Source organism: Platalea leucorodia, assembly GCF_965183815.1.
Source record: "Platalea leucorodia genome assembly, chromosome: 1".
NCBI lineage: Eukaryota > Metazoa > Chordata > Aves > Pelecaniformes > Threskiornithidae > Platalea > Platalea leucorodia.
This window is the reverse complement of record NC_138823.1, coordinates 57,462,594-57,490,506: the sequence shown is the minus strand read 5'-3', so window position 1 is coordinate 57,490,506 and position 27,913 is coordinate 57,462,594. Positions and strand designations below refer to the sequence as shown.

The window sequence follows — 27,913 nt, the reverse complement described above, 5'->3', positions numbered from 1 at the left end:
CCTTCATCCGAGGCTGCTCCTCAGAGCCCTGGCACCCTTTTCCGCTCTAAAAAAGAATAAGAGATCGGTTACATCTGTGGACTGCCTGATTCTTTCCCACTTTATTCCTGCAGTGTGATTCTGTGCTGGTGACCTACAAAGTTCTGCTTTGCAAAGTATGCAAAGTCCTTTTCCTCATCCTTTTTTGCGGTGGTCTACTGTCATGGGGAAAGGGGAGCAGGTCTATTTAAAAAACGAAAGTAAAAGATGCCAGAATGGATTCAAATCTCCAGTATCCTTGGAAATTTGTGTTAAAAACCACCAACCAACCATTACAGCAAACAAATAGATAAATAATAGATTAAACAACAACAACAACAAAGTTTTCCATTAACCAGCTATCTCAGGTTTCATCTGAAACACATTCCCCAAGGATTTTCTAGTGCTGTGGGTTTTGCTGTTTTGCTGCCTTGTTCAGGAAGCAAATTTGAAATGAAATGAGGTTAAAATAAGGGTGGTTTTAAGCACATGTGTGTTGCAGGGGAAGATTGCCTATAAGTGTTTTTGATATACCTAAGCAGACAAAACAAGTCATTATTCTTATAAAAACTATGGAACCTATCATCCTTGTGAAAAAGCTGATTTAAAAAAAAAGGTGAAGCAATTCAGACAATTTAAATTGTCTTGATTACCTGCGTATCATTTTAAACAAATCTGGCATGGAAGAACAATGTAGAAAGTACTTTCCCAAATTTTCTTTTTCCAAGTTATTATTTCTTCTACACATCTCTTAACTTGCTGCTTAATTAGTGAGTCATCGTCATGTGTAAAATGGTGTGTGTGATTCTCATATAAAAATACGTAAACTTCACACTTAAAACAAGCTGTGTCCTCTCTAATGTTTTACATTCTGAATTTTTTCTTCCTCTGCTCCCATTCTCCCCGAACGAATTATCCACAGAACACTGCACCTCAGTAGTTTACTACTGGGGTAGAAATAATAGCTGTTGTTTATGTTACTGAAAAACAGATTATTTTTTTACTATTCCTTATTGCTATTTGTTTCCATTTCAGACCAACTATCAAAGCCCATTAACTCAATGCAAGTCCTTCCAGTTATTTCTACAGACTTTGGATCAGGCTCAGAGACACTGGTCTTACCATCATACAAAGTGAACTGGGATCTGTCCCTGCCTCCATTTGGCATGGTCTGACCAGCGAGCCACAAGATGCTGGATCGCTTATGTCCCAGGTGAACCAGGGAGTATTTCACATCGTGTTATCTACCTTAAGTTAAATGATCAATTTTAAAAAGAATCCTCCCCCAGCCCTCCAATTCTGGTGCTCATCAAGATCAAAACAAAGAATATGGATTAGGCCTGTGGAGCAGCTCCTTTTACAGTCCCCACTTATCTGTGGGAGCTTTGCTGACCCTTCTGGACTCCCAGAGCTCCCAGGGAAGCCACAGACTGGAAGAGGTGACTACCAGATACATCCGTTAATCGCTTTACCATAGCTGTTGTCTTCTTAATACTCATTTTAAAGCAATATGCATCTCTTTGCATACACACAAACATAGTGTCAGTACTATTGCACTTTGCTCTATATTCCTAGTCTGCTCATTTTATTAGTAAAAGTTCCCACTCATTAAAATCTCCTTAGAGGAGTAGTGTTTTTGATGATGATTATTTTTCCGGTTAACATGGAATGAGTCAAGATTTCTTTTTTAATAGGAAAGCAATTTTTGTATCTCACGATAAGAATTTAATATTTTCCTCACAGGAGAAAATACACAATAAATCTTTCCCATGACATTATCGTGTAGGGATCAAATTTGTACTCTTTATTCAGTCAAAAATTTGTTGAAAGCTGGTATGAGTGGAAGGCAAGTAAAGACTTGCAATATCTGGTCTTTGTTCTTGGTATGACCTCTTCCTTGATATGTATTCAGTAATCACTTTCTCCATCTAGCCAGAATCCTAGACCACTCGCCCTCCACTTCTGTTTTACTGGTGGTTTTAGTCTCTTCAGTATGCACAGCACACCGTAACAGCCCAGATTTTCCCTTATTCCTTCTCCTTGAGAAGTTGCTTTAAAAATGAAATAATATGCTGTTGTGCCTCGCAGAACTGGCTCCCTGGGGTGATGTGGGGACTGTGGCTGTCCTGAGCATCCAGACCAGCCCTCCTTGTACATCAGGGCAGTAGAAAGGCTCCTGCTCACTGTAGCAGATGGGATACAGCCCAGAAAACAATCCTAAGGGTGAGCACCCTGACCTGACCCTTCATCCCTCGAGGTGACTGTAACTGGAAAGCTTTTCTGGGGCCACTCGAGGATGGGGACTAGGAGTCGTGGGGTGAGCTGCGTCTGCCGTAGCAAGCAGCACAGCGTGATAGGAGTGAAGCAGTTAGTGCAGAGTCCCTGGCTGCCACACGATACATGTTTTGAGTGGGATTTACTGTGGATTAGCTCTGGTCTGGTCATGCGGACCAAATGCCCATTAGTGGTTGAAACACAGCAGTTGTGTCCTTGGGGTGCGGTTTAGTTTCATGTGAAAGGAATCCAGTTCATGCACTCAGAGATCACTCTGTCATGCAAACCAAAGCATGGTAAGAGACTTGCTCAAGAAATACTCTCCTGATCTGAATTAAAACACCAGCATGGACACAGCAGAGTAGTAATATGCCATATTAAGAGACCTCATTTTAAAAGAAAGTCATGTCATTATCCCAGCTGATATACTGTGGTGATCAAATTACAAAGTGATGAGTGCAGGATGCAGCCTAGGTAGTTTGAATCAAAGGAAGAGGAAGTGTAAGAGAGATTTATTTCTCAAAATGGACAGATCGATGCTAAATGCCAAGGTAGCATTGTCTGATGCCACTTCACATGAGATAAATGATCATTTCTGTAAGAAGCACGTTGTATGTAACTACCTATTGGATCGCCAATATACAGGTAAGTAAATGCTAATAATCTCTCTATGGTACTCTGGAGCAAGTAAGAAAAAGTTCTTTCCTATGCCATATGCATTTCTGTAGCCAAAACTACTAGTCTGTTTCATAAAACCTGTGGTTCTATATTGATTAAAAAGCAAAAAAGTAGGATTTCTGAGAAAACATTATTTATTTAATTAGTTTATTTGGAAGAAGATAGAAGTTTGCCACTGGGAACAAGCAACTGGAAAGACTGTTAATAATATATGAAGCTGCTGAAACCAATGTGCTCCAAACATGGCAGTTTTTATCAATTGCAGTTGTGTACATTTCAGCTAGTTAGTGGTACTAGTTAGTAACTGGTTAGTAAGTACTAAGGTGATAAAAGAGAATATACAGCAGAGCAAGGTTCCCCAATCCACTGAAAATAGACTCCAAAACGTCAAATGGTTTATATGGTACATGTGTCTCTACTGAAAGAGAAGCTCTAGCAGGACAAGCCAGTGTGTTCATCCAGTTTGTTTAGAGTTTTTAGGTGTGGATTCAGATACTCAGGTCCCCTACTAGTCCAGCTGGGCTAGACTCTGTGAACTTCTGCCCTGTTCTCGACTTAGTTGTTTGAGAAACAGAGTTGAGAAGTGGCATCTGCAATGGAAAGGTTTAGCAAAGTGTTTCTTTCCATTTCTGGATTGTTCTATATCACTGTTGTGTATCTCTTGAATATGTGAAAGTTTGGGGCTGTTGGTTTCTTTTTTTTTTTTTTTTCTGGTTTGGAGAATACTAGTAAGTGTCACAGGCTTTAGATCAAAATTTTGAAATTGGTAGGAATATTCTGACCAGTACAAAATCAGCAGTTCCTCTTGAACTCTTTTCCTGCAAAATGTTAGAGAAAAGATCAATGCAGTTACTATTCCAAGAATACCTACCTGTTTCAAATGTATCATAACAGGGTTATGTAGGTCACACCTGCATGTAACTTTCATGAGCTAAGTGTGACTGTGCTATGTCTGGTACCTTGCTTGTTCCTTCAGAGAGCCGGCGTGACTCTCTGTGATACCCCATTGATGGGCTCCAAAATTTTTTTTTTACCTTTGAGTTGATGTAATCTATACATATTTTGCCCTATTCCAATCATTGAAGGTCTTCTTACTATTCCCATTTTATACTTGAATTCTGACAGGCTCGCCTAATGCTTATTGAAAAATGTCAAACAATGCCTTTTGGTTCAATTAAGTCGTATTTTTCCCTCTGGTCCTTATGTCAGAACACAGTGAGAAAAGAATGCAAGAATTATTGTTCTTACTGTTAGAAAGCCTCAAGAGCAGAGCCAGACACGGGCATGTAGTTCCTAAAGTAGCCACTAACTCTGGAGAAGTGAGATGGTAGCAGGGCTGTGGGTAATTACTGCACACAGTCACAGGGACCACAGGATCCATAGGGACCTTCATGCATACCTGAATGGGGATTGTATAGGAGGCATGTGTTTTTGCTGTGTGTTTACAGTGCATGCCAGACTTCTCCCTGAAAAGCTACAGACCTCTGCTGTACTGCCAGATAGGGCGTGATATGGCTCAAAGTGAATAGTTGTGCAACCTCCATGAATGGCTGAAAATCACTTATCCAATATTTTTCCCAACATTGGACACTTTTTAAGATTCAGCTGGACAGGGTGCTGGACCATCTTGTCTAGACTATGCTTTTGCCAAGAAAGGTTGGACCAGATGATACCTGAGGTCCCTTCCAACCTGGTATTCTATGATTCTATGAATATGTTATTCTGTGTTTTTCCTAAGCCTACCATTGCACTTCAGCAGCTAGGCAACTTCATGGTTTGTAAAAGTGGGCAGCCTAGCAGTGGATTATGAGTCCTCTCATTCACAGTAAGTTCATAGTAAGCAGAGAGTTGTAACCAAACCAAACCAAATACAGAAACTGCCATATAAATGAAAGCCTACCTGTCAAAGAAGACAACTTTTCATTTCAGAAAAATGTTTTTCATTTTATCTTATTAAATCTCATATTCTTATACTCTCATTCTTATGCTAGGATTTCATTGAGTGCATATGTGAGCATGATGTGCATTTTACCATTGTTCCTATTAAATGTGAGCAGTAATTCTGGAAGTACATTATGCTTCGTCTTTTTGAAGAATTTTAAAGCTAGCGCTGTTAATGTGAAACAGAGTCTTTGGAACAGATGGGAATGGTCAGGCACTCTGCAGCAAATATTTGGAACAAAAGCTTAATTACATGGGTACCAAATTAAGGCATTCTTATAAACAGTTTTTGTATTTTTGACATGGTGGTAAAAAACAGAAAGCAAAGAGAAGCCAAGTTAACTTAGCAACTGAAGTGTAGCAGTGGATTGATTCTGAAAGTCAGCAGGTGAATGTTTTCCACAGTCTCTCCCAGCAGAAAGAAAGACTGAACTGAATAGCCAAATTCCTATTGATTTCTTTGGGAGCAGGATCAAGTCTTTAATTTGGGAAAAACTCCTGTTTTGATTTTAATGAGGGTTATGTGACTTAATTCTTGTTTAATGTGTTGGAGGCACCGGGCAAGGTTTAAATCAAATAATAAGTTTTCTAGACTTCTAATAGCGTTATTCTTCTTAGTGCTGCTGTTACCTCAGGGTGTTTACTTTTGGCTGTTAGTGCAGTGTAGAAGTTGATACTATTGAGGCTGGAATTGGCAAATCTTAAAACAGAATGTTTAGATCATAAACATTTTAAAATAAGACTCCATAAAAAAGATGTATATTTTTTTAATATGAAATGTTAGTTGTGTTCTTGGCAGGCTTTGCTTCAGAGGAGCCACATGCATTTCAAAGTGTTCTGCTAGCCAGCTGCAGCCAAAAGATTATTTCAAACCAGTGGAGACCCAATTCCCTTTTCTCTTTTGCTCCCCCCCTCCCCCTTCTGTAGGACTCCCTATATATCATACAACTGAAGTGTAGCCAATCATGGGGTGAAAAATTCATACAACTAGTATACACAACAGTGGAAAGCACAGAAACACTGGCTAAAGAAGCCAGTACTAGTCTGTGCTTTAAGAAGTACTGTTGAGATTTCTTCAACACTCTTCAAATCTTCAAACTTCAAAAATTGTTGAATACTCTTTCAGAGCCAGCGGGATTGCATAAACTATGTGGAGAATTGCTTGTGTCTGCCCTGCACTTACCTGTGGAGTGGCACAGCCATCTTTTTAGCAATGACTTGAGTCATCAGTGCTACATGAAACCAGATATACTCCAGGGGCATGCAGAAGGTGGTGGGTTTGAGGGATGACTCATAATAGATGTTAATGGAGTGGTTCTTTATTTATCTCAATGAAATGTTGACAGTTTATTCTGCTATACAAGATTTTTGGTTTTGATGTTTATTTGAAATAAACCTGTGTGAGAATGTTTGTTGTCCAGCTTTAAAGATCTCTTTAGAGGACTTCTTTTTATAAAATATGAACTTAGTATTGGTGAAAGGTATTGTATGTAGGTAGTTGTGCAGACTTGAAGTTAAGAAGTTAAATGAAGAAGGAGTTCCAGGAGAATATAATGTGGTATACTGACCACGTTTGGAACCAGCCGTGAACCTACCCATTAGCCAACCCAAATCCTTCTTGTATGGAGTGAAATGTCAGACTTTGGTTGATTTTAGGAGCATATACTTTAATGTAGTTTCTTTTCCTCTTTCTAAAAAAACAGAGGTTAATACAAGGAATTTATTTTCCACAGGCCTATGTTAACTTCATTCTTTGTCCAGTTAGGAGCTGTGAAGGAAGCCTTGCGTGACATAGGCCTATAAGGAAATTAACTTTTGGGGTTTTATTAATTTCAGTTTTTATTTGCTCAGTCTGTGATTTGCAAACCAGACAGATACTAGCTAATATTGTACAGAAAAATCTTATCATTACTTTAGAAATTTACTACATTCTCCTTGGGCTAAACTGGAAAGTTTAGTCAATTGAGTAGAAAGAATTCTGTTGCTAGGTTTAAAAAAACAAAGCAGAAAACCAAACCCTCAAACCCAAAACTTCTTAGAAATTGAGTTTTTAGATTCTTATCTAGATCGGCAGTAAGTGTCCCAAATTCAAAGATGAAAAGCATCTACTAGGTCTTATTCAAATATTTAACATGTTGCAGATTAGAGATAAATACCACACTACAAACATGACAGGTCATTGATTTCTGAGCTGATACCTTTAACAGAATGGAAAGGTAATGATGGTAAGAGACACATCTGCAGAGGTTTTTCTGACTGATAATATTATGTCACCACTTTTCCCATGCTAATTTGGCATGTTGGACTTGGATTGTCAGTGGAAAGAATCCATTATTTTGTTATAGTATTTGTATGGGCATTTGCTGCAAAATATGCATTTAATCCTGAAATTCTCCAGATTTAAATCAAAGTCGCTTTCCTTCATGTCTTCCCACTCTTTCTCAATACTTCTCGGCAGCATAGCTGCTTTTCTCTAAGTTTCTCTGGTGCTACTAAATGTCACTCACAGGGAATCTGTTCCTAATTTATATTTCCATTTAGGATGGACTGTATCAGCAACAGGAGTTATTGTCACTTCTCTGATTTCAGTTTAAGTACAATGAAGCATTCAAAAAGAACTAGTTGCTTCCATTGCATGCAGTCCTGTTACGTTTCCCACAGGAGTGTAAAAAGACAGAAAGCAAACTATGACCCAGCTTCATGTCCTCCTACATATTTGCCTTGCAGACCTGCATGACTTGAGATATTTGTGCTCTTAGTAGCCTGTATTTATAATGACCACATTATGGTTGCAAGACAGATACTGGCAATAAGCAAAAAACTACGAAGAGCTGAAAACTGATCACCTAATGCTTGCAGTGTATGTGGGGGGGTATTTTTGAGAAAATCTAGCTAAAGGTTGTATTAAGTGCATCCGAAGTATTGAGAGGAATTCTTCGGATGAGTCTGCCCGTTGGAGTAGCTTGTGGGGTTGAGTCCTTGATCGTTTTGAGAAAGAGTCCTTTGCAGCTGTTTGTATGAGTACGAAGGGTTAAACAATAAAGCAGAAATACATCTTCATGCTTTCGCTTAAAAGTAAAAAGGCTGGATTTCAGAAGGAGCTGTAAAGCTTTCAGCAAGAATCAGATGAACACTACAGTAAAATGAAAAGCTGAAATGTGAAGAGTGTGTGATGTGAGATGCCAGCTCAGCGCTTTCAGGAGTCATGTACAGATCATGTTGCTGTAGGAGAGGAGACCACCCTTGGAATCGCAGTGAACTGTAGCAGTGACCGGCTGCTTTGCAATGTAAAGGATACCCCTCCACACAGTTATGTCACCCAGTGGTAGCCTCTCTAAACAGTTCTTCACTCTGGGGAAAACAGATGTTATTTAAAAGTACTTCTGTAAGGGTGGAAAAAATCACCTTACTATACAGATCCCAGCTGCACAAGGAAAGGAGAAGAGTAAAAGTGTTCTTACAATAACAGTTCTTTACTGAGGGTGTTTGTTTTTTCTCCTCTTTGTATAGGTTCAACATGGGAGAAAACATTACGGCAGATTGGTTTTGAAAGGTAAGTCATAAATTTGTTTCCTTACCAGTGCAAAAAGAAAAGGAAGAAAAACTGCATGGGCAAGTTTGCAGAATTATTTATTTTAGCTGATCGAATGTATCTATGACCTCAAATTTAGAGAGGAAGTTATGCAGTGTCATGCACATATATGTTCAGCTTTTCTGTTTATGTCCTCTTCTCTTTCCCCAGTTGATCTGAAGCAACTTATTCACCATATGAACTTAGCTCATAATGCTTTTTGCTGGCGACTGTATAGCATGCTAGTATTAAAAAAGGTGACACACTATTTGGACAGAAGTCTTACTTATGAATGAAAATATTGCTCTCGCTCATATGACTTTTTCCATGAAACTTCTAACCTGTGACATACTAGTTGACAAAAGTCAATGAAATTGAAAGAGGACCAAAGCTGGCAGAGAGCTATTTAGCATCAGAGCAAAATTGAGAATTCAGCATTCCTCAAGAGCAAGGACTTCTTGCAGCCAAACTTAACCACAAGGTCATCACACCAGAAACATATGTCTCTCTTGGAAATTAAACTAGGCCAAGCCCAGTAAAGAGTGGTCTGATGTTGAGGTTCAGATGCTCAATCTCATGTTTATTCTTCTACAAATGGTAAGCAGAAGAATCTGCTCTCCACTTGAATAAAGTTTTGCTGTTTTCTTTTAGTAGAGTGGCTTGCAGTTGTACACCAATGTGCTTGGGCTGCTCTTGACCCGGCAAGAAGGGATTTCTCTTCTTCAAGTTGCAAGAGTGCAAACTGTGCATACTGCCTGGGGCATCTCAGCAAACCCTTCAGACAATCAGACCTTTCTGAAGTCAATAAATAGCCATACAAATCATATGAAACAGAAAATTAATTATTTGTTTCCTTCCTCACAAACAGAAATCAAGCTGCATTTTTCTTCTGACCTTTACCTTGCATAAGGTTTTTTTTACAACAAGACTGATACTTAAGTTTAATTACCCTAATTCCTACCTGTAATTAAGATTCTCAGATCTTGGCAGCAATATATGAAAAGTTTTTTTCTATATCATCATTTTATAGGAGGAGTCTGCTTAATTAACACCACTCAAAATATATTTATAAATACTTGACTTTCTCTGATCTCCATCTAGAAATGTGGCACCTGGGGGGAAGGATTAAGGCTATCTCTAAATAGCTTTCAGGTCTTCAGGAGTTGTACCACAGACCTGTGGTCTCTGAAAGGTGGTCACCCATCTCTCTATAAGAATATCTGTTCAAAGCATCTAAGGAGATGCTAGTGTGCTAGTGACTAGTAATTATCTTTCTTTAGAAGGTGATTTTGAAAGCATCTATGTTATGATCCTGAGTGAGTATGCACAGGGTCAGCCTGGTTTACTGGATCAGCTAAATATATTAGATTTCCATGTTAGACATTACATTTGCAAAAATTGAAGGACAGTGCTCTTTTCAACGTAGTAGACACAGAAGTGCATGGAATGATTATATTTTGTTGTTATTCTCACAGCCATAAATATTACATCAATACATATTAATTTGGTTCTTCAAAGGAAATGTAGAAAAGCAAATAACTTTTGAATGTGACAAAGATCTGTCGTGGTGAAATTTATCTTTTCATTGGTACAGAGCTATCTTTGTGGCTTTACAGGCTTGGGTTACTTTAAAAGTAAAATATTACCGAACAATAAAACCACTTATCCTCCACCAAATAATGTATAGAGGTCAAATTCATTTCTGTTGTATATCTCTTGATACCAGTAGAGCCATTCCTGTAAAGACTTTGTCCAAACATTTTTAAACAAACAAACAAACAAACAAACAAACAAACAAAACCCATTTTGTTGCCATATGTTTTTATCACAACTTGAAAATCCAGACTGATATGGAATACTTACCATTTTGTAGCTGAGGAAACATGGGCATTTTCATTTCATAGCTTCCCACCAGTCAGAAATATTTTTTAATATCAGCAATTTTTAGAAGTTTTTAAAAATAATTTTAACAAACATAAAGTGGTAGATTACATAACCTGTAGTTTCTGTTAAACCTGCATGTAGATAGCATAAGGCACAGTACTGATTGAAAGGAAAACTGTGATTCCATTTTGTTACAGCATCAGGGTAGGGGCTGTGGTTCATAGACATCAACTTGAGAAGACGCAATGCCAAATCAAGAATCAGACTAGAAGTTCCTTAATTGTGACACCTTACTGGATGTTGTCTCTTTAGAGATAGAGTGTTTTTAACGACACTGCAAAAAAAGTTGGATATTAGTGAAAATTACACACACTCAGTTGCTACGTTTTGATGTCATTGAGGGGTTCTTTTTAATAGGTTGTGCTTTTTTCTCAAGTTACATCCAATTTTGTTTCTTGGTGAGCATTTCATTCAGCATGATATCATACATGTCTGAAGGGCACTACAGTAAAATATTCATTCTTTCATCGCCCTGTTCTTCTTCTAAGATAACAAATTAGCACCAGCTGGTGCTGTTTTTTTCTCCATCAGAATGGAAAAAAAAAGTAGTTTTGAGGACTGCTAGAATGAATTGATGCCTTGGGTCTATGGTTTGAAACTGCCAATGGAAAATGGTCAATTTTTTTAAGCTGAGTTCATTAGAAGTTCTATTTGTGGCCATTTCCAACTTGTGAGATATTTCAAAACAGCAAGGAGAACCCACACTAGCTGTGTATGTGCAATGTATATGCCACACGATACATGGAGAATTCTTAATAGACTGAGTTACAACTGAGAAGCCTGCCTGAGAGGAGGCAAATATGTAGAAGAGGTTACTGTGCAGATCCTGTTATTGCCATTCTAGTTTGAAAAGAAGAAAGGCTTTCGGATTACACTTCTGCACCCTGAGAGATTGATTGTCATCCTGGAGTAACTCTAATTGAAGCAGCACATTAGTTAGTATGGATGGGGTGAAGATTTGAATGTACTTGGCTTGCCATAATCATAGAAGTAAACGAGTTCTCATATCAGCTTTTTCAGAGAACAGGCAAAGAGAAAACAAGAAAAATGAAGTCCTTTAAACAGGTAGAACATTTAAGGTTTGGGTTATTTTTAATAATAATATTCATCTTGTTACCTGTATTTTTAACACAAGCATTTGTATGCTGTGAATATATCAGCAATAACAAGTTGGTTGACTAAAAGATCCATGAGTAACATATAAAGTCCAGTGTTAACTCCTTTATAGCAATATTTGCTTAATATCATATTGTATGTGATTGCTTAAGATCAGTATGTCTTATGCCTTAAGGAATAGTTTCCAAAGTAAACAAAGGGATACACGTTGCTATATGTAATACTTCCATGCAGGGAGTGCACTTAACTTGCAGTCAGGGAAGTGGAAATCCCAAGTCTGCAGATCTCTCAAACCTAAGAGATTAATCTGGGGGTGCATCACTACGTGCTTTCCCTAGTCTTATTCTCTTCAGTAGGCATCCCATTATGGCCACCAAGAGAGACAGGATAGTGGGCAACATCTGTATTGGGTCTGATCCCATACAGCTGTTCTTGTGTTATGTATATCAGCACTAAGAAAAGAAGCAGCAGCAGCACTTGTTTTGCTATTTAAAAACATATTCTCTGCAAGCTGTTGACGTAGGCACACCTGAGTCAGCTGTGAAATATCAATAGCATTTAAATGTGTTGTTTGAGCAAGGACATTTTTATTCAGGAGGAAGCAAGATTTTTAGATACACAAAAGGAAAGACATTCAAAGTAATGACCTAAGAAGGAATATTTCTTTGCTTAAAAACTGGAAAATCCGTATAAAATGTTCCTCTTCACAGGCTGTTTTAGAGTGGACTGAGGAACAGGAGATGCGGACACTCAGTTTACATTGCAGAAAATTAAGCCCAGATAATATACAGGTTGTGTCATCACCGCTGCTTTGTGGTTACATGATGTTTATTCTGCAATAGTGAAGTGTTTACATTGCTGTTGTCTTCATATCCTGAAAAACATAAGAGGCACCAAGAGACCTGACTGTGAGGCTTTTATGTAAGCATTACTTGTGAGCTGAGGATGATGCTTTTCAGTGCAAGAGAAATTAAAAATGCTGGAGCTTGGGTAAAGTAGCTTTATATCCAGGAAATGACTGGAGTTAAGAGCTTTTCAATTAAATGGAGTATATGGGGGTTTGATAGATTTAAATGAAGGTCTTTATGTTATTGATTGTTTTTTGAGACATTACAAATAAGCTAATTGTAACATACTATAGTGGTCATCACCTTTGTACAAGATGATCTTGACTGCAGTCCCCGACTGCATTTTCTGCAGAACATTTTGGAGAAATTTGGAGAATTATGAAAAATGTTAGCTTGTATTATGCTGTCCTACAAGAAACATGGTTTAAAATGCTGAGCCTGTGTGTTACTTGCATATCAAGCAAACTGTCACCTTACATGGTTTCTTTAATAATCTTTAATAAGCCAAAGCAAGTAGATTTGTGGATAAATAGCATGACTTTTTTTGCCACTGTTAACCTGGGGATTACTGTTCGTTATTGGTGTGTGTTTAGATGACACCCACATATTCATGTCAGCTCTGTTCTGCTTTGTTCTATATATGACTAAAAATATATTTCAGAAGGCATTGTTCATCTCACTGGCTTAAGATTTTTTCAGTCAGATGCAGGACCCGGTGGAAATGGCTCACTCAGTCTCTCAAATGAAATAGTTACGAACAATTTACAGTGGCTGTGCTTATTTCCTGGCTACTCTGGCAGTTAAAAAGAGAGCGTAATGCACAAAGCCTGTTAAAATTCAAAAGGGAAGAGGATCAGGACAGTCACGGAGCTGGTCCTCTCCTGTAACGCAGTCCGTGGGGTCTTTCCAGCTCACAGCTGGGATGAGGCTTGCAGCGCAGAGCCTGGAAAGACCCACGGCCAGTGTTGGGGAAACTGCTGCTTCCACACTGCAGAAAATTAAAACCAAAAGAAGGACTTATTTAAAAATCTAAATTTCTCTAATTTGAGCTACCAGATGATGGAGCTTATGTCCTTGGCTAGTAGATTCAATAGTGGTTACAGAAATGTCTTCTGTTATTATATATATGTTGACCTAGGAATGATGTAATAGTTTTAAAACTTTAAATGAAAGGTGTTGGGCCTCTTAAAACTCACTGTCCTGCAGGGTTTCCAGACTTCCAGCCTTCATCTTAGTACTCTTCTTTGAGTTGTAATTTCTAATGTGACTAGTAACTACTCAGCTACTAACAACGCAACTATTCCCTTTTTGCATTTGTTCCCATGGTATTTCTCTCATGTGTAATGCTTTACATTACGGTTCCACAAAACAGACTTAAGAATGATTTAATAACTGTTATTATATGTTAAGTAAATACCAACTGTTTTTAAAAATATATATTTGAAGAATAACAGATGTGTGGTTATTACACTTTTGGCAACATTCAATAAGTATGTTTTTCATAATAAATAGCTGTTTCAGTGACACAGATAAAGGAACTTTTGAGCACCAATTTCATAGTAAAATGTAATTATCTGTATAAAACCCTGAGTTTTCCATATTGAAGATACAACTTCTGTTTGGTTGATAGCTTCAAACTGATTCTGAAATTATTGTTATTTTTGTGGCATGCAAAAATTTCTTATTAATTTGAAGTTACATGTTTATATATACAAACGTATGTGACTTCTGCTCTACACAATGCTAGTATGACATGTCTGCACCATTTGTACAGCAGCAACATCTATGTAGAAAGTGCAACATGCAGCATCCCAGATTCTGGCTAAAGTGATGCTGAGGGTGATCGGCAGTGAAAGCTGCTTCTGTTAGTAAAGTACTGTGTATTGACTTGTGGGCTTGTCATGCTTTTTTTAAAATCCTTTTACTGTTTCTGAAGAATGAAATGGTAGTTGAGGATTGATAGCTCTCACGACTCAAGGAAAGGAAAGGGAAAGGAGGTAGGAGCAGGGAAGGGAATAAGACTGTCAAGGAAAGAGGAAAAGGCCAAGATTGCTATGTCAAGGCTAGACCCCAGATAAGAAGACTGGCTCCTATTAAGATATATTCCAGATCTTCTATGTATTTCAGTAGCTCCTTCAACTACTCTTCTAATTGCAAGGTGATAAGGAGGACAGTCTGCATTGTTTTTGTCTGAAGCAAAATAAACACAACAGCCCCACGTGCCACAGGTAGGGAGACGCAGCTTTCCCAGTAGATGCCAGGAGCATGTTAGCTGTCGTCACCGAGAGATGCGTTATTGTTCCTATGTTGGTCTCTGAGAGCAGACGGATGTCTGCTTTTGCAGCTGCTCCACACATGCCCCTGCTCAGTCTAGCCAAAAAGATTGTGTGTATCTTCCCTACCCCTTGCAGAGACTGAGGACTCAATTTCCGAAATCACTTGTGACGTGCGGTGAGCGCTGGAATCCAGATGCATCAGAGCCCCTTCCCAAGCACCTCCTTCCAGGTCTAGGTTGCTAATTACCTAGAGCCTATTGGCAATCTGTTTTCCCTCTTTCCTCCATGCTTAGATTGCTTGTAACTTGCTGGGATATTTGATTGGTGCTTGGCCAGAGTTTCTCTGGGTGACATGTAAAGAATAAACAGAAAGAACAGAATACCACTGGATTCTATAAATATTTATTATACACAATTCTGGCTTGGAAATCCAAGTACCATATGGTTTTCTGCAGTGGCATCCTCCACTCCTCCCCACGCTCTTCGGTGATTTAGTAAAAACAATAAATATATGTTTGAAATATAAAGTATTATCCTGATAGCATGTTCCATAATTTCAAGCCCTTTCTTCACATACAGCTGAATCCTATAGCCCTTTCTTGGGCAAGGTTCCCATTGACATCATTTTGGGAGCATTGCCTCAGCCAGGGGCTGCAAGAGGCTGCAGGGTCTGATCCTTGAGAGGTTATTTTAAAAGAAACAGTGCAGTCTGAATGTTCAATGGTTTTTCTGTTTGGTGTTTTTTTTTTTTTTTTTTTTTTCAAATATTGAATAATTTGAGTGTGGGAAGACAAGGAAAAATGAGTGCAGTGATGCAATTGGAGGGATGTGGGGAGAGCCCTGCCAGGCACCTCTTTCACCATTTTGGAAAGAAATAGCCATAGTAGCCTATGTGACTGTTTTGGTCTCCTGTCCCACGAAGCTCTTAAGCAAGCACTTAAGTTCTGAGTACCCAGGCGCTTCCCCCTGACTTCAGCAGGGTTCTCTTTTACAGTGTACTGTCCTTTAATTGCTTCATATCAGATAAATTAGATTAACTGATGTTTTGTTTATACTTTCTATTGCTGTGCCCACTCAGGCCTCACATATGACAAGGGTTAGTTTATAGCCTTCCTCAGCATTCTTGGCACATCTTTGTCTAATATATGATGCCCATTGTACTTCTGTAGGAGTTAGTGAATGTGAATTTATTCTGCAGTGAGTACAATTACGTATGTACTTTGAATAATACGGCAGATAAATGTAATGTAGGGAGCTGAGGAGATGGAACCAATTCTCCACCTTCCCTTGGGAAGCTGTGAATAAAAGAGCAGCTTATCACTTATGACAGAATTGTTGTCTTCCGGGTGATATCTCCGTGTAGTCGTTTGTCTGTCTGGCTGCTACCTAATTGATAGGTAGGAACCTGGGGGCAGAGGACCACACCAGAAGGGCTTATTCATGTCCTTCCAGCTGCAAAGCTGCACTTTTCTCAAGGGGCAATGGACAGTGAGTGAGGGGGGCTTCCCACTCATGTGCACTTGTCTCCAGGCGAAGGGCAGCACAGGATGCCGAGTCCTGGGAAGACAGGGGGACTGAGGTTGCTTTAATTTAATTTTCAGAGCTTCCCTCGTTTTGTTACTTCGTGGTGGCCGGGACTGTGGAATTTGTGCATGTGTGTGCTGAAGTATTCGTGTTGTTTATAGTGTGGGAAATGGGGAAGAAATGTGTTTTTGGTTTCATGTGATATATACTGCATGCCTGAGGTTCTATCTTAAATTGAGTTTTCTTCGCTGCTCTGACAAAAAGTGAGACTTGGAAATAAAAGTCTGAGTTACAGAGAAAGCCAGAATAAAAATTGGATTATATTTGCAAAGAACAAAAACATTGTTTAAAAAGATATGAAGAAAACTGAAGGGTTTTTAATACTGTATCAGCTGAAATCTTTTAGTCAGTATTAAATACTCAAATAAAAACACATTAAATCCAGTTTTAAACCAGTTTAACTTTGTGGATTTTATTCCAATGTCCACTTTTATAACAAAGTTGGTGAAAGCAGTGTGTAGTCAGTCCAGTGGGCTCAGGCAGAAGTTACTGTGAGTAAAGCTTGTTCTGGTTGCCTGTTAACAAACAATACCCTGTATTGGACATGCCGTAGTAGCCTGTGAAGTAACCTAATCCTGTTGCTCCCACTGAGAAGGAAATAATTTCAGGACAGTTGCCCTCGCCCCTACAGCGAACATAATCTGAAATAAAATCAGAACTAATAAATGCCCCATTTTGGACTATTATCCCATTTACCACTTGTGTTTCATGGTGCCCTAAGAGCTGTGGCCGATGAAGAATTTCTGCTTTTAACTCCATCCCTGGGCTGTATGCGTAAAGCTGGGCAGCTGTTCCCGTTTCAGGGTGGTTTGGTTGTCAGCATGGAAGGACTTTCAGGGAGGCTCCATCTATCCTAAAGTCGCTCTTTTTGCTGTGTTTGGTTTATTGTTCCCCAGCAGTGTAGGGACGTTTGGACCAGCACTTTCTGTGTTGGGTGAGCAAGTACGTTACTCTCCAGGGGCAAATACAGCATCTGTCACAGTTAACTCCCAAGACTTCTGCTTAGAATTTGATTAATCTTCTGCTTATTTCAAGGTATGGATTCTATTCTGTTATTTGCACTGCCGAAAGGGATCTGGGGGTGCTGGTCGGCCGCAGGGTCAATGTGAGTCAGCAGCGTGCCCTGGCAGCCCAGAGGGCAAACCGCATCCTGGGGTGCATCAAACACAACATCACCAGCTGGTCAAAAGAGGTGATTATCCCCCTGTATTTAGTGTTGGTGCGGCCTCAGCTTGAGTACTGTGTGCAGTTCTGGGCCCCACAATTTAAGAAGGATGTGAAGGTCCTTGAATGCATCCAGAGGAGGGCAGTAAAACTGGTGAAAGGGCTGGAAGGCATCTCCTGTGAGGAGCGACTAAGGACTGTGGGTTTGTCTAGCTTGGAGAAAAGGAGGCTGAGGGGTGACCTCATGGCTCCCTACAGCTTCCTGAGGAGGGGAAGTGGAGAGGGAGGTGCTGGTCTCTTCTCCCTGGTATCCAGTGATAGGACGCATGGGAATGGTTCAAAGCTGCGCCAGGGGAGGTTCAGACTGGACATTAGGGAGCATTTCTTTACCGAGAGGGTGGTCAAACACTGGGACAGGCTTCCTAGAGAGGTGGTCAATGCCCCAAGCCTGTCAGTGTTGGAGAGGCATTTGGACAACGCCCTTAACAACATGCTTTAACTTTTGGTCAGCCCTGAAGTGGTCAGGCAGTTGGACTAGATGATTGTTGTAGGTCCCTTCCAACTGAACTATTCTATTCTATTCTATTCTGTTCTGTTCTGTTCTTTCCTCTACCAATGGTCCTTTTAGTGTGCTTTTTAAACTTCAGCTAGTTATAAGAAAAGCTAACTTTTGAGAGATGTCATTTGCATAAATTTTGCAATATACTGTTCTACCTTTTGCAAACTAAACATATTTCTTCTTAACAAACATGTCATAGAACAGTTTTTAATATATTGCTAGTGATGGTTTTGTAGCCTTTGTGCTGCACACCTGTGAGACAGTAAAGAGAGATTCACCAAGTGGGAGTTTTTTATAGAAGCTTTTCAGGAGATGATCACCATATGGCTAAAAACACTTAGGCTAGTAATTGCTTCCTTCCTTACTGGATTTTCTCAAAGCTGTCCTTATTAAAAAAGTGATAAAACTATCTATCATGAAATATGTAAACATTCATTAAAATAACTTAATTTGTTTTGAGCAGATTTAAGAGATTTTTCTATATTTTAATCCCTGTTTTTCTGTTTAAGCAATTATCTTACTGGTAACATAAACAATCTCTACCTAAAATAATTATAGTAATCATGGCTATTCTCTAGAGTACATCACTGTAATATGCCAAGAAAGGTATTTCGTCTGGGTTGATGGCAGCTACTTTGACACCTTCATTTTAAACAACATTGAAAGCAGCAATGTGAGTTTTCTAGATGTCTGAACACACAGTCCTTAGTTATATAAGCAGCTGTGTTGACTTCAAGGGTATATCTCATGAGAGTAAACATTATGGAACCAAGGCGAAAATTGATTGTTAGTGGCATAAATAAATAAACTAGATTTTAGAGAATATAGTCGATTCCCTAGAATTTAGAGAATCCTAAATTTGACAACTTAGAGAGAATTCAAAGTCCAAGGTGGACATCACACCAGGTAGTCTAGAGGAAAATCACGTTGTTTGTTATACAAACAAAGCACAGTTGTGCGATCACTGTGTTTTAATCCTCTGCATGGATAGGCTAAAGGACAAGAAGCCGCTTAGCTGCGGGGAGCATGACAGTCCTGCTTCCTGTGCCGCCTCCTGTGCACCCACCACAAGAGCTGGTGTGCAAACATCCTGGAGGCAGAGCTCTTGCAGCTCATCAATCTCTTAATCGTGTGACATGCTTATGATAAATCTCAAGTTCAACTGTGTGTAGATGAGAAACACATCAGCGTTATTAATTACAAAATGCTTTATGAATAGGCAGGTTCCCTACTTTTTTCTTTTCTTCGTTTATTTATTTTTTTTGTTAAGTTAGGGTTTTTTGGGCCTGAGGGATCAAATTGGATTTATCCCTAGATCTAATAGGGGACCGGCAGTGTCAGTATACATTTCCCAGTGGTCCTGCTTCCTCACTAGAGACTCTGTCTTACAGAGACTTGCAGTGATATCAAGACTGCTTGATCCTAGGCTTAGTTTGGCCAATTTGCTGAGTTTGGCAAAAGGGTTGTGAAGAGTCTCTTTTCTTTTAAAAAGGGGGACTGTTGGATTCTGGGAACATTAAAAATCAAACAATTTAACATTATGAACTGTTTAAAAGCATCAAAATAACATCTTTCAAGTGCCTGAGTCACTTTGGGAGTTGGGTTTGTAACTCAAGAATCCTTATGACTCTTGAACATTTTATCTGTAATCTTTCTGTTGCAAGTGGTGGGAACTTAGCTGAATCAACGCTGCACTTCTGAATTTCTAAATGAAAGTGCTGCCCAAGTCTATTTCTACTGCAATATTTCAAAAGCCAAAAATCCACTAATCCTTTTCCTTGCTCTTCTTTTTTTTTTTTTTTTTTGACAAAAAAGATCCACTTTTGCTGAAAATAGTCTTGTCTTAGTCCTATACTTCCTAATATGCCTGATCCTAATATAATAACAATTTTACTACATTAAGCATTCTTCCTTCATGCTTGCATAAAATTTTAAATAGAAAACAATACTGGGGAGAAATCCATGTAAAACTTCTCTTGAGCTGTACTGTAGTTAAGCATTATGAAAACTTTATAGTTGTTGCTTTTTCTTAAACCACACCCTGGGGAGCTGACCTTTTACATGGCTTCGTGTTGTAGCTTTCATACCTGTTTTATCTCTTGTTCTTTAAGAAAAGTCAGCTTCGAAATATACCCTACTTGGAGAAGTCTTTCAAACAAACCTGAAACTTACTTATTTATCAGCATGGGTGAAGGTTGCTCACATACATCATAGTGTTTCTCTAACAGTAGAGCAAAGGTGTATTTAGAAGCCAAGCCAAACACTTCTATAAAGTTATTTTCCAATGCTTCCAACCCTGTGGATAGCTTTTGGGAAATGGAATAATTTAATAGCCCAGGACAAAACAGGAATTAATATGGGCTTGTGCCATGCTTCCAGTCTTAAAAATAGGTCTACTAGAGCAATTTGGAACAAAAGAGAAATTCAAATTTTGCATCTTAGGACCATACCTCTAATTCTATCTTGCACCATATCTCTAATTATAGTGACTTTGTAATTCTGCATGTTAAATTAAGGACAGACCTCACATACAGAAGTCAGTTTAGGGGTGGGAAGTGTTGGGTTTTTAGCATGGAAATATAAATCCATAATTCTGGGGCCAGTGAAAATTTTGATTTCCAGGCAGAATATCAGTATGTATAATTTCTGAAAAGTTGGCCACTTACTTGTGGCCTGTTTGAAAAATGTGAATATTTTCCAATATGCCTTTATTTTTCCTGCCTGTAAAGAGGTGTATGGTACTAGATACACTCAGATGAAGAGACCAAAGATCCATGTGTTTCAGTATGTAATGTTGTTTAGCAAGAAACTGAAAATAATTTTCCTTTTCCTTGCTACATTGATCACTTCTTTTGCAGATATAAAGATACACTCCCTGAAGTATTTTCATGGCTTTTCTGCTATTGTCAAACTTAAAGTAATAAATAAATAAAAATTGGATATCAAAAATAATAACGAATAGCTTCACAGTGGAATGATTTAATATTAATGTTATTTTTTCTCCTGGTTTCTAACCTTTAAGAGTGAAGTTGCTTCACATTTCACAGCTTTTCTTCATAGCTCTGAGGGCTGAAAATGGATATGTGTATTCTTTGTAAGGAAAAGTTGGTGACTCTCCCAGTTACATGGCTGCAGAAGGTGAAACTTTAGGAAAACATAGGAATCCCAGTAGAGCTTTGGCAACTATCACAGTAATGTTTAAGCTGTGAAAGACTCTTTTGCGACACTAATCGTGTAACTACATCTCAGTCTTAAAAGGGGAATGATTTTAAGCTACCTTGTCTCCAGTATGCTAGCCTGATTTGTGCGCTATGAGAATGAATTGAGCAACTGTTAGATATCTGATTCTGTAAACTGCAGCTAACCAAACTGCCAGGGTGGAAACGGTAGTACAGTTTTTATATTTGTTCCATATTGCAGCAAACAGCAGCATATCTATCTTCTTCTGTGTCTGTCATCTCTTCTTCCCTCCCCTCCCACTGTCACTGCAGTGTCATAAAATTTCTTTCTTCTGCTTCAGCATGTAAAAAACTACTTTGATTACTTTTTATTTATTTGCTGTTTTCCTGTAGCTTAAGTGTATGTGTGTGTTTGCCATCAGACTGCATCCCCCTGCTATGTGATGACATTGGCAAGTGATTGCACAACCGAAAGATTCATTGCTATAGCAGATGCAGTTGTGAATGAACAGTCAAATCAGCTGTAACTTTTAAATTAAAAACTCGTCAGTGAAGAGAATAAAGCACATGAATGCAAAAAACAAGGACAAGAAGTTGCACAGTGATATAAAAATAAAGCCTGGTATAATTCAAAGATGAAAGAATATATTTGTGGATTCTGTAATAGTATTCTTTCACATTCACTTAATAATTTTCTTCCAGCTAATGAAGTTTTTTTAAGTAAAAACCTGATTTTTTAAAGTAAAAAACTGATTAACTCTGTATCTAAAGCATGTTCATCATGATACAGTAGTTGCAACAACCTCACTGTGCACAAGTCCTAAAATACCTTTGAAGTGTGGTCAAATACTCCTCTTTTTGAGAGCTCTGGAAATGCTCAGAGTGACTAGAAAACTAAGAGAAATAAAATCAGGTACATGAAGGCCTTTTCCATATGCAAAAAAGAAAGTAGCCAAATGAACAGAAAATTTTAATAGATTTCATCTGTATTAAAAAGGAAGATTATTAATAAATGTTCAGGGCAAATGGTGAGCTAATGTGAGAGAGTAGTGTAAATTGGTGAATAATTAATCAGTAAAAAAAATGAGTGAGGTTTCTTTATTTCAGAAAATAACATTTGTGTTGAAAAAGTAATCCAAACCTGGAAGAGAGCTCCATAGTATAGGGTTTTTCCCATTTTTTTGACATGAGTAAATGTTCTGTACTGACTCTTCCAAGCAGCCAGTAAATATTCTTTTCCATATGTATATGATGAGAAAAATGGAGCGGAGGTTAACACCCCCAGTTCACTAGGGACTCGTGGCCTCTGCACACTGTCAGAACACAAAGGAATATATACTGTTATTGTGAAATCTGGATGAATTATGGGAACTTACTGAGAAGCCAAGATTTCCCTTCATGGGCTACCATTCAGAGGAGAAAAATACATGTGGGAGGAAAGAAGAGATGCAGGAGTTGATGCTCACATCTGCTCCAGTTCAGTACTGCTAGAAATCAGATCAGTCTGCCCCCATATTTCATTTCCTTCTGTAATCTTGACCAATAATTTATAATTGGTATCAGCTGATCATCTGGCTCTCTCTTTCCATGGCAAAATGAGTGAGCAAAGAACTTTATCCTCCTACTCTTTACTGTCCAAGAGATGATAAAACATTGAAAGACAAAGATCTCTATTAATTTTTAATGAAGTCTCTGAAACATCCTCCTAGTCAATCTCTTTTCATTATTTCTGGTATGCCTTGTTTTTTTGGGGAAACAGTGCTTTAGGAATCCATGTGAGCTGAGATACAGCTTTGTTAATCGCAGGCAGCATCATTATGATTTTTTACCTGGTGTATCAGCTTTCTTCAAGTCTGTATTGTAGGTGAAGGTGCTCGGAGAGGACCTCTGGAGAGCAGTTTCTGAGTCAGAAATAACACATATGCTGCCACATCCTAAGCAAAATCATGCTTATAGACCCGACCCTCGGCTCCAGCTGCTCCTTCAGTCCTGTGTCCGCTCTGGGACTTGCTCTGGCAATGCTGACCTTTTGCAGAAGTGACCGGTACAATTCCAATGGAAGGAGTCAGGGAGGCTTTTTATGCCATTCCCAATCCTCTCTCATTAGGAATGGTACAGGCTCTGACTTAGCAGCTCTTCATGGCACACGCTTCAGTTTTGTGCATGTTTGCAAAACATTGATTGCCCATTCAGTTTAATATGGAATATTAATAATATGACCATGTGAGGCCAGTTTCAAATAGTGAGCAGAAAGAGGGTGATTCCTCTTGTTACTATGTTCAGTGAGAAGTCTGAAGCCCAATAGGTCAAAACTGGATTACTTTTAAGGTAGACAGCATTGTAGTCTTTGGCAGGAAGATGACAATAATTAAAATCAGTGTTTTCAGAAAAAAAGTAAGAAACTGTGGTGCACCTAGTATTTCCTGCTGTATTTAGTGTTGGTGTGGCCTCAGCTTGAGTACTGTGTGCAGTTCTGGGCCCCACAATTTAAGAAGGATGTGAAGGTCCTTGAATGCATCCAGAGGAGGGCAGTAAAACTGGTGAAAGCATTGGAAGGCATGTCCTGTGAGGAGCGACTAAGGACTGTGGGTTTGTCTAGCTTGGAGAAAAGGAGGCTGAGGGGCGACCTCATGGCTCTCTGCAGCTTCCTGAGGAGGGGAAGTGGAGAGGGAGGTGCTGGTCTCTTCTCCCTGGTATCCAGTGATAGGACGCGTGGAAATGGTTCAAAGCTGTGCCAAGGGAGGTTCAGACTGGACATTAGGGAGCATTTCTTTACCGAGAGGGTGGTCAAACACTGGGACAGGCTTCCTAGAGAGGTGGTCGATGCCCCAAGCCTGTCAGTGTTGGAGAGGCATTTGGACAACGCCCTTAACAACATGCTTTAACTTTTGGTCAGCCCTGAAGTGGTCAGGCAGTTGGACTAGATGATCGTTGTAGATCCCTTCCAACTGAACTATTCTGTTCTATTCTGTTCTATTCTAGTAGGAGACTTAGATTTTCAAGAGAGGGAGCTGTGGAAGGGCGTCATTCAATCTAGCAAATGTTAGCATAGCACAGTACTCCTGTTTTCATCCTGATACTTCTCTGCCAGCCCTCTCCACAAGAGTGTTTTACTCGCTATGTATTTATGGCAGGAGAATTCCCAAATCCCACGGTGGCAGCTTTTAGTCTTTTTTATGTGACACCAGTGGTTAAAAAAACAAAAAGACTTAATAATGCTCACAGGTGGACCTTAGATAAAACCAGGGAGACAAATAAGAGATCATGAGGCACAGGGATGTAAATCAAATAGGTAAATTTACTTTTTGCTAACAACTGCAGCACACATGCAGTCAGCAACCCAATGAGATTAAAGGGGAATGAAGCTTAGAGTTGAACAAGGATATTTTTAATAACTTAATGAGAAAATAATCCATTTCTGCCACACTGAAACCAAAAGCTGAAAACTGGATGGTTATTACTCTATATAATTTCTAAAAGCATGCTACAGTAGTCTAGGTACTTTGCAAAAAGAAGAGCAACCTCACTTAGGTACCTACAGACTAATAGATGCTATGACAAGTAAAGGAGTATCATGAAATTGAAGGAAGTAAGTGATGGCAGAGCAATCTCTAACTGAGGCTTCATAGGTCCTAAGTGTTATATTTTATACCTCAGACATGTTCTTCTTGCAAGTGAGGGGAAATTTTCTCTGCACTTGGACAATTGTACAATTTCTTTGTAGAATTCTTGCGCCTCTGAAGCATGTCATTGCGTCATGTTGATCTGATGGTCTGGGCTGCCTCAGCAATGGTGCAAGGTCCTGTCAGAAGTCGTCTCTATTCAGTAGGAATCTTATTTATCCAACTGTTTGCATTAGGTTTTTAGGTTGCTCGTTTCCTGCCACCCCTTTTGCTTATTTTCTTTTCAGCTAAATTAATTTCGGCTAACTTTTCTCATGCCATTTAACCTAGGGATTCAAAGGAAACGAACATCTGATAGAAGGTATTTTATAGCCTGCGTTGTTTGAGCACTTGAGTTGTGAGACTGTTGTCAGTGTTTTTCTTGGCACAGCCCAGCCTTCTGCAGTACAGTGGTAGCTGGGAGCAACACAGCGGTAAACCCACCAGCAGCAGAATGTGAGCCAGTCTTTGTTTTAATCTGGAGAGCAATCAGCATTGCAATTAGTATCCAAAAACTCTCTAGGACACAGCTTAACGGTTTGGCTTTGTGTTTTATTTTGTTTTTGTTGGTTTTTGTTCATGAATAAATCATGTGAGATCTCCAAATAGCAACTGGCACGTGAAACACAAGGAAGCCTGTGGCCAATGGAGTACTAATGTACCATGTGCAGGGGCTGACCAGCCTGCTACAGTGTGCTGACAAAGGGCGCCCAGCTTGGAGGTAAAAGTGGGAGCTCTCGACTTCAGTTCCTTTTTGCCCCATTTGTCCTTTTCAATGCTCAGCCAAGGTAAGAGTCTCCCGCACTGGCAGAGCACTACCGCAGTTGCCTCCCACACCTGAGAGACGTCTTTAGTGGCCACACATCCCAGCCATTGAGCAGATAACCTCAAGCAGTGCAGCGAACTAGTCCTCTCCTCTCCCACACGTACATGGGGTGTTTGCCACCCAGGAATTGTATCATATGCTCCATTTACAGAAAAATAAGAAGTGACATCTCAGGGCATTGGGTCATTTAGTTTGCCGCTGATTTCTACCACTCTTCTTTTTTGACTTGATGCTGTAGAATTGAACAAAGTGCACCAAGGGTAAATCAGGATGTTTCCTTTGGCCAGTTTTAATGGAAATCAGATGGGGGATGAGGGGAGATGTTGCACACATGCCCCTGATGGCTGGAGCCTGCTTCCTGCAATGTCCATGTGCTTTTGCCTCTAAGCCACTGGGATTTTCAGGCAGGTGACGGTGGGGAAGGTTAGACCTTGCCTTCTGTCCTGTCCCACTTGACGTTGCGAAGAGAAAAATGGGCATGTCCAGAGCAGGCAGGGTAGAATGGGAGCTGTTTCATGTGGAAGAATGGGGGGTCTTGGTGAATGGTCCCATTGCTGTAAATGTGGCACTTGGATAGTTTTGAATTAGGAATGGGGCTGAGGGGTGGAGGGGTCCCCCATGCACTTACCAAAGCAGAGGGGGCACTCCAGCTTGAACCGTGGCCTTTCTCTGTATCAAGGGTAATCTGGCTTTGTAAAATGACAGTAATTTACAATGTCGCTTGCTGTAATTGGGGGAAATATTATTCCATCCTCATCTGCAGCTGACTGGAAAATCTAGATGTGTCTTTTACTTTCTGTGATTATATTATATGCTGGCTTTAGAATGAAATAAAAAGTAGTTTGAAATTATGATCTGTTCATGCTCCAACCAGTGAAAGTTGCAGAGAGAGGGAGCAAATATGTTTTGAAATAATCACTGAATGTCAGCCTCCTTCAGCCTTTTCAGCACTTTCTTTCAGTCAGGAATATTGTGGAACATATGGATATCTGTATGCCTTTATGTAAACACTCTGCTGTCAGTCACCAAGTATTTATGAACATTATGGGCCGATTTAACTGTGAATGTTTTGCAGTGATCAATGAATACTAAATTAGTGCTTTAGCCAAATCCCTATACAATGTGTGCATAAGTGAGAAGCGTACATACTCGCAATGGAAAGTCTCTTTGAAGATTTCAGACCAAAATGCACCTACAGCTGAGGTGTCCTCAGGTCTCTTCTGCTCGCTTTGGCTCTGCCTCCGTCTGGGATTGCATTTCCATTTTGATCTGAAATAATTTGTGCTGCGGATGGGCCTGTCATTTCCACAGCGCTGTGGGGGCTGGCGCGCGCATCGCCGTGGGTGTGGAGGGGAATGGGCTCACTTCCCCTTGGCTGTGCAACATCAGTCCTGCTCCACATTTGGAGCTGTGGGACACGGGCAAAGCGAGCTGGATGTTGTACTGTCACGAGTCTGGCAGTAGCACAGCTGAGCGCTTTGCGTGATAGCTGCTAAATCCCAGCTAAATTTTATGTCTTCTGCATGCCGCCCTGGGCAAGCAGGAGTTTGCCCTTTATTAGAAGATCAATGAACAACAAGAAACAGTGGGTGCTTTAAAAAAGAAAAATTGGCATGAACCAATGTTTTACATATTGCACATATCCATAATTTCTTAATGTTGAATGTTTTATGCAAGCAATGAGGCACCAAAAACTTGGCAACGTGCATTTAGTTTCAAATAGCTGCTCTCTCTCTGCATAGCAGTGTTTGGAAAGCAAATGTTTGGTTAATACGTGGTTAAGCACTTTTGCAATACAGAAAGTGTTCTTCATTGCAAGGTATCTGTCCTGAGAAAGTGAAGTGTACTTTTGGTTTTTGAATCCATGCAGACATAGTTTGTAAGCAGTGATTAAGATTTTACAAATACTTCAGGAGCCCTTTGAACTTGTATGTTGGGTAGGTCAGTGCATGCTAAATATTTTTATAAGTAGTTTTCTATGCATTTTTCCTTCCCTCTTCCTCCCACTCTTTTACTTTGCATGACCAAAATTCTCTCAAAGTGCAACTTCAGGTATTTTGGGTAAAACACATGGTGTGCTCTGCATAAACTGAGAAGACAGTCACATTAAGGCAGTGCAGGATTAAGAGTGATCATGCACAGCCCTGTGGATATTAATATTTGTAAGTTTGTATTTTATTTTTGTAACATAATTTATTTTCAGTCTGTGGGTGAGTATGAGGTAAGGAAAGGACTAAAGGCAGACCTACCAGTGCTCGGCAACTCGCATACTT

General features: G+C 39.5%; 1 protein-coding gene across 1 annotated transcript in view; it reads left to right on the top strand.

The window, feature by feature from the left end:
* The window catches only part of PIEZO2 (piezo type mechanosensitive ion channel component 2), a gene marked incomplete at both ends in the record, with an annotated part of 320,116 nt that overhangs the window by 144,987 nt on the left and 147,216 nt on the right, over positions 1-27,913 (top strand). Inside the window, one exon of the mRNA XM_082329045.1 lies at positions 8,422-8,464. Coding sequence (XP_082185171.1) covers positions 8,422-8,464 — 43 coding nt within the window. The remainder of the gene's footprint in view (positions 1-8,421; positions 8,465-27,913) is intronic.